General features: G+C 44.1%; 1 protein-coding gene across 2 annotated transcripts in view; it reads right to left on the reverse strand.

Annotated features, from left to right (window-relative positions):
• LOC311598725 (uncharacterized protein C10orf67, mitochondrial) overlaps positions 1-12,440 on the reverse strand; it is a 153,250-nt gene that overhangs the window by 28,198 nt on the left and 112,612 nt on the right. For both annotated transcript variants that reach the window (XM_084784041.1, XM_084784042.1), the window contains exon 11: positions 11,621-11,941. In XM_084784041.1, the coding sequence (XP_084640167.1) occupies positions 11,621-11,941 (321 nt within the window). The remainder of the gene's footprint in view (positions 1-11,620; positions 11,942-12,440) is intronic.

Here is a 12,440-nt window from a genome sequence, read left to right on the forward strand (position 1 = left end):
TTATGCCTATGCATAATTAATTAAGATTCATATGATTAAAATGAAATGAATTATAATAGGGGCATGCACATAGAGGGAAAACATTCGTATGACTTAATCTGTCAGTCAAAATAGGGAACTGTGTGAACTGCACTCTTTGATAAGCAAAGCTCTTCCTTTAAACCCCGTAGAAGGAAGTCCCAAGCAATGACTGAGGCTATGGAAACCTTCATTCAGGTGGCCTGCTGTCAATTTTGACAATATATTCCTTTCTAATCTCTGTTACTGCTTTGACTTGAATAAAAACAAAAATTTTTTTTTTTTTGCTACTTTAAGATCTATGAAGGCTGTTATCTCAATTCTTTGGGTAAGAAGCCAAGAACACGTAAACACCCGGTCCAAACCCTGACGCGCAGGAACAGCGGTGTCCAGCACTCAGCGTATGGCAGTGAATAATGAAATACTCGAGGTTCTCCTTGTTGGGAGTGAGTTTGAGACCAGCCTGAGATACATGGACACTTCCCCTCACAAAACAAATAAAACAACAATTAATCCAAATTACAGGTTCACCATGCCTAAAGGCAGCCTTTTATCCCTGACATTTAACACATGCAGATCTTTTGTAACCATTGGAAAAGCTAAGGGAAGAATTAAGAAAATGAAAAACAGTGAAAGTCATCAAAGTGACAGGAGGTAGACACATTTAAGGATGCCCCATCTATTGTCCTCAACAGGGAAAGCCCACTTGAAGGGTCTCTCTGCAAAGGCATGGGATACAGGGTGAAGTCAGAGCCCTTTGGTCAGCTGTAGACCGTGGAGGCCACTGGACAAAACCTCCATGCACTCTAAGGTGTTCACTGCTATGCTAAAGAAAAGTAAAAAGTTGTAAAAAGTCAATCTCAGATAATTAAGAAAACAAGATAAAAATAAAATGCCATATCGAAAGACATTGATGTCTTACTTTACAGAATCCCACTTCATGTCAACGATCAAAGATTTATTTTAATATTCTGTGTTTGAATTTGTAGTGCAATTCAGTATCGATTTTTAAGGTTTTATTTTTTTCTCAACGAATGGTCAAGGCTGGAACTAGAGATAAGACTGAGCTACAGCATATCTTCTGTAATTCAAACAATCACTCAAACGATAGTGCAATTGTGACAACACAGATACCACTTCTTTTCATTAAAAACAAAACAAAAAGAAGCAAAGCACCTCATACTGACTACAATATTTGTTCCTTGTTCCAAGTCAACTCTTCCACCTTGCTACAGCACATTATAATGAATCCTGACTCTGTCCACATGAAACTGTCATTTTGTTTTGCCAGCTGCTGACATTCCACTTTCTCTGGAATACATATGCTGGCTTTTATGTGGTCACTGCAATGACAGGTGCAAACACTGGACTGCCAAACAGCAATAGAAATGAAAACGAATGGTCATATTATTGGGACAGTACTTAGCTTCCTGAAAGGGAAAATGTAAATTAAATGACTGTACTTCTACTATCAAACCGTAATTATGAATCATTTCTACAAGTATGTTTCTTTCTTGAATTTATAGCTAACATTTTATAACTAAGAATATTCATTTTGGGGGCTGGACAGATGGCTCAGCAGTTAAAAGCTCTTGCAGCGAACCCAAGTTCCACTTGCAGCACCTACATATTGGCTCACAACCATCTGTGTAACTCCAGTTCCGGGGCATCCCATGCCCTGTTCTGGCCTCGAGAGGTACCAGGCACAAATAATTTCCATTTTATGATAGAACTCAGGTGTTTAAATTTTCTTTCTTATCTCAATTCTTAAATGTGGTGTCAATGTTCAAGCTTTTGTAAATAAAAGAAACCTTATTATGCATATTAACTGCTGTAAAATTGACCATATTCCTTATAATATCCACATATCCCTGCTTTCTTTTTTTTGTCAAAAGTTCTTTCTCTCCTAATTCCTATTGCTATAAAACTTTGGCTATTCCTTCTGGACTTAGTGAACGCATTTCTCCCTTGTCGCGTTCCTTTAACCACTTAGATGTGTCCCTGTCAAACTCATCTTCTGACTCACCACGACGCTTAATCTCAGTTGTCAACGTGGTGAGAAGAGAACCACTAAGAAAATGGCCTTCCATGCTTTCCTTCGAGGGATGACATAGCCTTTGGGCAAGTCAGTGAAGGGTCGTCCTGGTTAGGTCAATTAAGATAGCCTGTCCTAAAACGAGTGTCATCTAAGACATTCGGCTTCCACTCGGAAGCTTGGAACTGCGAGCCAGTGTAAACTCTTCTTACCCCAGGTTGTGTCAGGGCATTTTATCACAGCCACAGGAAAAATTAAGGCACTAAATTAAGAAGTTAAGGCACTAACTAAATTTTTTTTTCTATCCAAACACTCATTAAAAGATTAACTGATTTCTATATGAGCATTATTTTTATCTTGACAGCAAACAACTACCTTTGAATGTCAATGATGTATCGGGCTGGTGGGGGTGGGGTGGGGGGCTGGGGGTGGGATGGGGGGCTGGTGGGGGTGGGGTGGGGAGCTGGGGGGTGGGGGTGGGACGGTAGTCAATGGTCAGGCAAAGGGAGGGGAGCTGGAAGCATATGAGAAGATACTCATGGGCAGGCCACGTAAGGGCTTCAGAGCGTTTCAGACAGTCAAACAGACCTGTCCCTGTGCCCTGTACAACAACTTTGTTAATCACGGGCTCCATCTATAATAGACATCAAATCATAAACTCAAGACACTGTATAAGGATAAATATAAATACAGAAATAAAGAGGTGGCGTGAGGGTTGGACAACAAACACCCAAAGGCATGTAATCTCTCTGTTGAAAAGCAAAAATAAAAAGGGAACTTTTGGGGGCTGGGGGTGCTGGGCATGGAACCCAGGGCCTTGCATGTACTGGGTAAGCATTCTACCACTGAGTTATATTGCAGTCCGAGGAAGACCAATTACATAAAATTCTACATGGAAAACTTGTATTAAGATAGAAAGATCAGAGATGCAGGTCAGCATGTAAGGGTGCTTGCCACTAAGCCTCTTAGTCAGAGACTGATCCCCAGAACCCACAGGGTGTGAGGAGAGAAATGACTCCTCAAAGTTGTCCTCTGGTGGTCACACACATGCTATTACTACACATGTGACCCCTCAAACACATTTTTAAAAAGTTAAAGAGAGAAAATTGCAACATCTTCAACTTTTAAAAATATCTTTTTGTAGTGTATTGTGTTAAGATCTCCAAAGAAGGCAGAGAGAGGTGGTGGTGCACACCTCTAATCCCAGCATTTGGAAGGCAGAGACAGGAGAATATTTGTGAGTTTGAGGCCTACTTAGTCTACAGAGTGAGTTCCAGGATAGTCAAGGATATACAGAGAAACCTTGTCTCAAGAAAACAAACACACACGCAAGCAAGCAATAAACAAATAAACAAACAAAATCTCCAAAAATTAGGCCTTAGAAGGAAAACTGGAAATGAACACCCATAGACATAATATATGTGTCTACACACACACACACACACACACACACACACACACTGGCTCCAGTTCATTCAATGACTACAAAGATATATGCACATCTATGGATGAATACATATTTTCAACAGAGAAATGATTCCTAGACAAAATTAGTAAGGTAGATCTGCAAGCACTTGTAAATATTTTTCAAAAGATCCTGTGTGTGTGTGTGCGCATGTGCATGTGCATGAGCATATGTGTGTGTGTGTGTGTGTGTGTGTGTGTGTGTGTGTGTTTCCTTGAGCTGCACTTACAGGTGGTTGCAACCCATCTGATCAGTAGGCTCTGGGAACCTACCTAGGGTCCTCTGCAGGAGCAGCAAGCACTCCTAACTGCAGAATTCTCTCTCCAGCCCTCATTTAAAAAATTAAAAGCTTAAAATAAAATTCTCCTTTTTGCTAAGCATAAGGGAAACACACTTGTAACCTTAACAGCCAGGAGACTGAGGCAGGGAGATTGTGCCTCAGCTGCACTGGCCAATAAAGCTAATAGAGACTTTGGATTGGCCTGGCATTGGGTCAGTTTAGTGAAATACTACTTACTGGCTGCCTGAAGTTGCTTAGGAATGAACGTTGGAAGCAAAAGGCAATGCGGGAGGAGCAAACGGTGTTCCTTTCATAATTCTATCTCCCTTAAAAACTGTTTTGCCTAGAGATGTTCTTGCTTTCTAGTATAAGCTGTCCTCAAAGCTTGGGACCCACTTTGCCTTCTCCTCTAGAATGATGGGATTAAAGCGTGCATTTACCTGACAAAGTCAGTTTCATTGTTCAATAAATAGATTACTAAGAAGAAGGAAACAAAAGGCATATGAAATGGAGAAGGGCTTAATTTCTAAAGAGAGAAAGAGAGAGAAAAAAAGCTGTATCTTAGTTCTCTAGATCAATTCTTGAGATTTGAGGAGAAAGCTTGAAGCCCTAGAGCAAAAGAGATCACAGCTGAAGAAATGCTTAGCTGGTATATCTGGACCCAAGCAGGGAGCCAACACAGCCCGCAGCCAGTGCTCACCTCTCGGATGGGTCTTGGGAGCATGGATACTGATGCCACTCTGGGACAGTGGCCACTGCGGAGCAGCAGCAGTGGCCACAGCAATAATGTCAGGGTGGATGCACAGCCGTGTGGTAAATGATCTGGCTTCTGTGGGAAAGACTCAAGCCAGTGCCAGGGCTCCTGTCAGAGGCTCTGGTGTCAGCTCATTGGTGAGAAAGCTGGGGAATAGCCCAAGGATGGGAACAGAGCCACCCCGCATAGCGAGGGTAAGATGTCTGCTCTGCAGACTCAAGGCGCTAAGGATGACACTTAGGATAGGACCTAGCTTCTGCCCCCATGCTCAGAGTGCTTGGGGAGGGTTAGGAAACCCCTCAGCTCCCCAATGTATCTATTTCTCACCTTTGGCAAAATGGCAAGTCTCCAGTTTTTAAGCTTAATTAGACTAAAATGTTATGAATGTCACAAAATTTTACTCTCCCCACCCCCAACAAAACAAGTGAGATAGACATATAAAATCCTGGCAGGGGAGATGACTCAGCAGACAAGAGCAGTCACCACCAAGCCTGGCCAGCAACTCAAGTCCCTGGGACCCACAGGGTAGAAGGAAAGAACTAGCTCTCACGTGTGTGTGTTCCTTGGCATATATATGCCCCTGTCCCCGATAAACACATGCAAAATCTTTAACAGAATAAAGTCCTTCTCATGACTTATAAACATCTTTTGTTTGTTCAGGAAATACTAAATGCTAGCTTCACTAACAATTTCCAAGTATACTGAAACTTTGAGTTTGATTCACCATCAAACTCCCCAACATAAAATTATATGGAGGACAAAAGCTGCCTTTAGGTAGAATTTTATTTAATCAATTGATGACTGAATTAGTGTATGAGGCACTGTCACTATGTAGGCCAGGCTGGCTTCAAATGCACAGGTCTCCTGTTTCTGTCTCCAGAATGCTAGCAGTGCGATCATACATACACTACCACATGGAGCTCTGTCCCATTTTATAAGATATTGCTCAGACTTTCAGTTTGGGTTCCTGAGAGCAGAAACTAAAGATGAATTTGTTTTAGCGCCATATGAAAAATTTGATTTTAAAGCAAAGAGAGTCACCATGGGGTGCCATCTGTGGTCACTTCTACACGGCAGTCATTAACCTCAAAGAAGCGAAGATGCACGATGAAGGCCATCGAGATGGCTCATGTGGTAAAAGTGCCTCCTGCCCAAGCCTGACAGCCTGAGTTCAATCCCAAGAGCCAGATGTGGAGGCACACATCTGTAACCTCGGCACTTGTTGAGAAAGAGGAGCCTCCTGGAAGCTCACGAGCCAGCTAGCCTTGGATATGCACACACACACACACATAAACACAGCACACACATGCCTGCATTCACACCATAATAAAACCAATGTAAGTGGAATTCTTTTACATCAACATAATTATCAAAATACAGTAAATATCTCTCTACAGCCTCCAAAGACTACATACCGCACATCCAGAATCTTCCTTTCTACAGGACTCACCAACCAGCCAAGTGGGAGCTTCCCCTGAACTCTGTAGAGCTAAAGCCTGCTGTACTGGGCTCAGCCAGGAGGGAAACCACCAAAACACCGAAACAGTGAGCAGGTAGAGTGCTTTCCTACCGTGTACAGCTTACTTTAAACTTTGTGTGTAATTTAGCCAAACAAAAGAGTTGAGTGGTGGAGACAATAATAGTTTGGTCTCATATAATCATTATATAAATTACTAGCTTGCAGAACAGCTATAGTCATACTCACAAACTACTGCACAAGTATTTTACTAGTCATTATTGAATGTTGAATATTATACAGACCTTTGTTCCTTTTGTTGTTTTGTTGCTTTTGTTTGTTTGCTTGTTTTTTGGTGGGGAGTGTTTCTGCTTTCATGAATTGTTTTGTATTTTGAGAAGAAAGGAAACAAGATTCAACAGAGGAATATCGAGCGGCTGAGAAACACAGAAATGCTCAATGTCCTTAGTCATCAGAGAAATGCAAATCAAAACAACTCTGAGATTCCATCTTACACCCATCAGAATGGTTAAGATAAAAAACTCAAGTGACAGCACATGCTGGTGAGGATGTGGAGAAGGGAAACACTCCTTCATTGCTGGTGGGAGTGCAAACTGGTACAACCACTTTGGAAATCAATCTGGCACTTTCTTTGAAAACTGAGAATCGGGCTACCTCAAGACCCAGCTATTCCACTCCTTGGAATATATCCAAAAGATGCACCACCACACAACAAGGACATATGCTCAACCATGTTCATAGCAGCCTTATTCATAATAGCCAGAACCTGGAAACAGCCTAGATCTCCCTCAGTTGAAGAATGGATAAAGAAACTGTGGTACATTTACACTATGGAATACTACTCAGCTATTAAAAACAAGGAAATATTGAAAATTTCAGGCAAATGGATGGAACTAGAAATACTCATCCTGAGTGAGTTAACCTAGACCCAGAAAGATACACATGGTATATACTCACTTATAATTGGACGCTAGCCCAACAGGGATATCTTCATTTAGCAGGAGATTCCTGCTGGGACTCACTATTCGGACTCCAGGTGAGAGAGGTAATGGAGAATGGGGAAATAGAAGGACCCACAGGGTCCTAGAAACTGACAAGAAGACCATTAAGGCTGGTGGGTCTGGACCCAGGGGGACCTGCACAAACTACTGTACCAACCGAGGTCAATGCATGCAATAAACCTAGAACCCCTATCCAGATCTAGCCAATGGACAGCACATTCTCCACAGTTGTGTGGAGAGCAGGCACTGACTCTGACATGAACTCTGGTGCCCCCTATTTGACCACTTCCTCTTGGAGGGGAGGCCTGGTGACACTCAGAGGAACAGTAAGCAGGTTACCAGGATGAGACCTAATAGGCTGTGATCATATGGTGGGGTATGAGGTCCCCTTCTGTCACAGGCCTTGGGGAGGGGAATAGGATGAAAGAGGGAAGGAGGGGGGAATGGGAAGATACAATTGAGGGGATAACAATTGAGATGTAATCTGAATAAATTACTTAAATGAATAAAAAAAAAAGGAAGGGAACAAGATTGGCCTTGTCCCCTGTCCTATTTCCCACACAGAATCCTGAGCAGATCTAAATACACACCATATGGTCTGTCAATATAGACCAGGTTACCCCAAAGGAGGCTTAGAAGTTTCCGGACAAGCATTTACTGGGTGTGACCTTAATTAACTAATTACTTGGGGTTGGGGGAGGGGGAGGCAGGAAACCTGGGAATCCAACATAACCTTGATACATGAAACCCGAGTATTTGAACCATTTTACAGCTATCAAAAAATAAACTTTACATAAGTGCCCTGTACAAATACAAATTTTATGTTGTGAAATCGTTTATAAACTGAAATCCGAAGGCAGCGTGTGTGTCATGTTTTTCAGACTGGCTAAACACTGCCTTTATCGCTGGGTGCCTCCCCCAGGCAGCATGTGCACTGTTCCCACCAAATGACACAGATTTCAAAAATAAGCGTGATTAATTAGGAAGTGAAAGACTGACGTCAAAGTTCCTGCAGCGAGCTTTCCATGTGGTCATTTGCACGCAGTGGATATTATGAAGCCCTTAAAGGTCATCTAAAGAGCTCTGCAGGCCCTCTGAGTTAAACGGCTAAAGGCTATCCTAAGCAGTGTGGCACGGATGAGCTTAGTATGCCCTGAAAAAAGGAATCATCACACTGGAAGGTGGCCACGGGATTATGAGTACTAACGTGGGTGGCAGCAACAACCCTGGCCCAGAAAATATATTTAAAAAATGGAATCAGTTACTGTGAAGATGTAAAGTTAGGTCCGGCTTAGGGCCCCATGCCCTCCTCTTGTTCAGTTTGTACTTATTGTTAAACATTAACTTGACAGGCTCACCAGCTGACAGAACGTTCCCCGAAGCTGTGCAAACCTCTAGATAACAATCACTTTCCTCAGAAGAGAGTGGAACGCCAGGAGAAAGGCTGACTGAAATTGTGATTCTCAGAGGCTCTGAGTCGGCTTTCCTCTCTCTTTTTGTGTCTTCTCAGTGGGGGGAAAGCAGTGTGTGTGTGTGTGTGTGTGTGTGTGTGTGTGTGTGTGTGTGTGTGTGTTTGCATGTGTATATGTGTATGTATGTGTGTGTGTGTGCATGTATGTATGTGTGGGAGAAGCTCAGCATGTATCCATATTGAGGGCACAGGAGCTTTCAAGCCAGATTTCTAGGATCCTGTTCCTGGGGTCATGAAGAGGACAGTGAGGCTGGTCCTGCATCTGCCCCCTGCTGCTGAGATCTCAGGATGGGAGCTCAGCTGCTTGCTGGGCTTGGCTGCTGCTGCTGCTCTTCTGTCCTGTATAGCCAGCACCTAGCACCTCAGATCCCATCCATCCCCAACAGGTACCCACTTCCTTGGCCACTGACACCTTCTGAAACAAGATGACCAGCACCAGCTCACTAAGCCTAAGGCTTGAACTAGGGCCCCTTGAATTCAGCTAAGGCCTGGATAGACCTCGCCATGAATCCTTTAAGTAACAAAGTGCTCCAGTTCACTCTATGAAAAGACTTTCTGAATCCACCTAAAGATGGTTTGAGACCTACTTTTCAAGGATGGACATTCACAAAGTGAATCTTACAAGTCAGTAACCTTGGAAGACCACTAGTTCATGTCTCCAGGCCATGAAAAAAAAAACAAGAAAACAAAAACAAAACTGCCACCAGATACAAGCAGGGAGGTGTCATGGCAGCCTGAGCCTACCCCTCCAACCCTAACATCTCATCTCTTCAGTGTCTCCTCTCTCTCCTCATAACACTGAGGACACAGATCTGCACTCTTAAAAAATCTGTCTCCATGATGTCAGCCTTCAGTGAAAAACTTATCTTTTGTGAGTGCTGGAAATAGAACCTATGGTTCCGGCCATGGTAGGCAAGTTCTCTACCACCAAGGTACATCTCCAGACATTTATAAAAATCTTTCTGTTTTTTGAAAAACTAGGTATTGACCCTATGTTCCTCTGGCAAGGAGCCTTCATTCTTCTGTTGTGTTGATCAGGGTGCCTGGTTGGTCTCTCTACTCCTGTCTGTGATGCTATGGGGGTGGAGGAGGGAGAGAAGGAGAGGAGAGAGACAGACAGATGTGTGAGCACTGGCCCAAGCAGTCAGAGGCCACAGGAGGGTCTCGGGTGTCTTATCTATTCTTTCTTATTTTCTTGAAACAGTGTCTCTTATTAAGGAAGATACCAGTCTCTTTTGTTTTGTTTTGTTTTGTTTTTGTTTTTTGGGTTTTTTTGGCTAGGCTGGGTGGCTGGCCTGTCTCACCTGGGGCTGGTGAGAGGTAAGGGTCTAAGCCACATTTGGCTTTCCATGAGTTCTGGGGACTCCAACTTAGGTTCTCATGCTTACACAGCTGGTACTGCACTATGGGCCAGTGAGCCATCTTCCCAGCCCAGTTTTTGTTTGATGAGAACTAAAAAACCAAACAAACAAAAAAAACCACTTCTCAATATCTGGATGATAAAACAGTCACTTCTAGAACCAAGCTACTGGTCAGTCATGAGCAACATCTCTTCCTTGAACTTGACTCTACTTCCTAGTTTTTATAGCAAAGATATGTACCTTTCCTTTCTTCTTTTTCTTCCCTCTTTTTTTGTCACTTGGTTTTCTTTTTGTTCTTTCAGACAGGGCTCACAGTATAGCCCTTGTTGGCCTCAGACTCACTATTAGAGCCTAGGCTGGTCTCAGCCTCATAGTGATCCTCCTGCCTCTGCCTCCTGAGGCCTGGGATCACACTGGCAAGCACCACTACACCACCTGAGAATGATTTTTTTTCTTCTTGATGCTTCCTCCCAAGTCGACTGAGTTTCCCTGCTAGAGTAACATCGGATCGCCCCTTCTCACTCCTTCCCTGCATGTGATCTACCTGTCTGATTAAATGGCTTCAGAGACCTATATCTCTTCCTGTCCCCTTTTTGAAGCAAGGTGCACACAACTGTATATGTAATTCTGCTCTGTCTTTCCATGTCTCTCAGGTAGGCAGATTTCGCTACCTGTAGAGGAGGAAGAACATGGGGCCTCGCAGAACAAGACTGAGGAAACACAGGAGATGGAAACATCCAAGTGGACAGAGTCTATGTGAAGGACTCTACGCTGGCCCAGTGAGTCACCAGTTGGATCTAAACTCTTGTCTAGTTACACAGTTCCTGGTGCCCACAGACCGTGGGCAGCAAGAAGCATCACAATCCCCCACAGCTAAGTGCAAAGAAAGTTCTCCCCAGGATCCTTAGAAAGGGTAGTCTTGGGGAATACACTGCCCAATAACAAGCCACACCTTTGTTATTTGTTGCTCTTGTTAAATACCCTTACAAAAGAAACTGAAAGGAGAAGGGTTTATTTTGGCTCTTTGTTCCAGGGGACTGCCTATCACGGTAAAGTCAGAGCAGCAAGAGGCTGCACCATCTGGTCACATCCTGTACCCACAGTCAGGATGCAGAGGAAGATGAATGCTTGCACTCAGCTAGCTCTCTCCTTTGTATGCAGCTTAGAACTCAAGCCCAGGGACTGGTGCCACCCCAATTCTCACAAGCTACCATCAGCGGATCTTGAGAGAACTTGTTTCTTAACATGGTTAAGGAGAGCTACAGGTTAGAACTCATGCATACAGGTTCTCAATAGTCTGCTTCAATCCAGCTGAGAAGTGTAGACTCCCATGTGAGTAAAAGGACAAGATTCTTCTATGTCCGCCAGGGAGACATCAGCGATATAACACCAGGCAGTAAGGAGTTAGTGCAATTTGCCCCAGCAAGCACATATAATGTAGCGTCTCAGATTTCGCTAATTCCACAGAGATTTACGAAGGCTTGCCAACAAACCTGCACAACGCAGCCAGCTGTGGGAACAGAAGACTCATTTTAAGGAAGCTAAGGGTCCTGCCAAGGGCACCCTCAGTAGTTCCCAGGGGCCCCTACTCCTAAGTGAGAGCTGGATGTTTTAGATGGTGACCCTGGATGATGCTGGGCAGGAAGTGGGAGGCATGAGGCTGCAGCTGAGAGAGGCTGAATAAGACAGGGACCCTGTACACAAGAAGGCTGTGCAGTGCAGCAGAGGGTGGCGGCGCTGCTCACTGGTGGTTCTTACATGCTTTTCCTTGTCCGACTTTGAAAGGATGTCAGCGATAATCATAGAAATGGGAGTCATGCTAACAGTGGCAGGAATGGGAGGAGCAGCTGCAGGAGCAGTAACTGCTTCGGTAGGCGTCGTCGTCGTCTCAGTGCCATCAGGAATAGGAGGCATAAGAGCACCACTGGTGTATTTCTTTCCCGCCTTCTTTTTCATCTTAGATGATATACTGAAGGAAGCAGAGCCTGGCCTTAGGTAGTGTGAACTCTCAGATACACCCTTGGGCTGACGTGCTGCAGATCGTATGAATAAAGAAGAATCTCTTCCCTGCTTCATTTTCTGTTCAAAAAAAGCCAACAGTTATTCCCATTGCATCGTGTAGGTTGGTACCCCATCCCTTGCCCTCTCCCCCCACCCTACCCCCCACCCCCTGCGGACGGAATCCCAGAATGGGCAGTTTTATTCTCAGTGGATGCTGATCGGTCCTTGTTACTAGTTCCACAGCCCACCCTCGCCTGCCTTGATTAGTAAATGGCACTGAATGTCCCTCTTTCCTATTGTTCCAGGAAAAACATAGAAACAGGTAGACATTCCTTGGCAGCACCTGTAAAGACGGTCCTTGTAAAGCTGGTGAGGTGGCAGAGTGAGGTTTGTGTAACGGCAAGGAAAGGGGGGAACGCGGAAGGGGGTGCCCTAGGGCTTGCAGCTATGTGTCTGAGGAGTGGCTTGCTTGTTCTACTGTCCATTTTCTTCCTTCTCCTCCCTACCATCCTCAGGTTCTATCTCCCACTTAACCTTGTGTGTGTGTTTGTGCGTGCGTTCGTATGTGCGTGCGTGC

The sequence above is a fragment of the Acomys minous genome (genome assembly GCF_964271855.1).
Source record: "Acomys minous genome assembly, chromosome: 5".
Taxonomy (NCBI): domain Eukaryota; kingdom Metazoa; phylum Chordata; class Mammalia; order Rodentia; family Muridae; genus Acomys; species Acomys minous.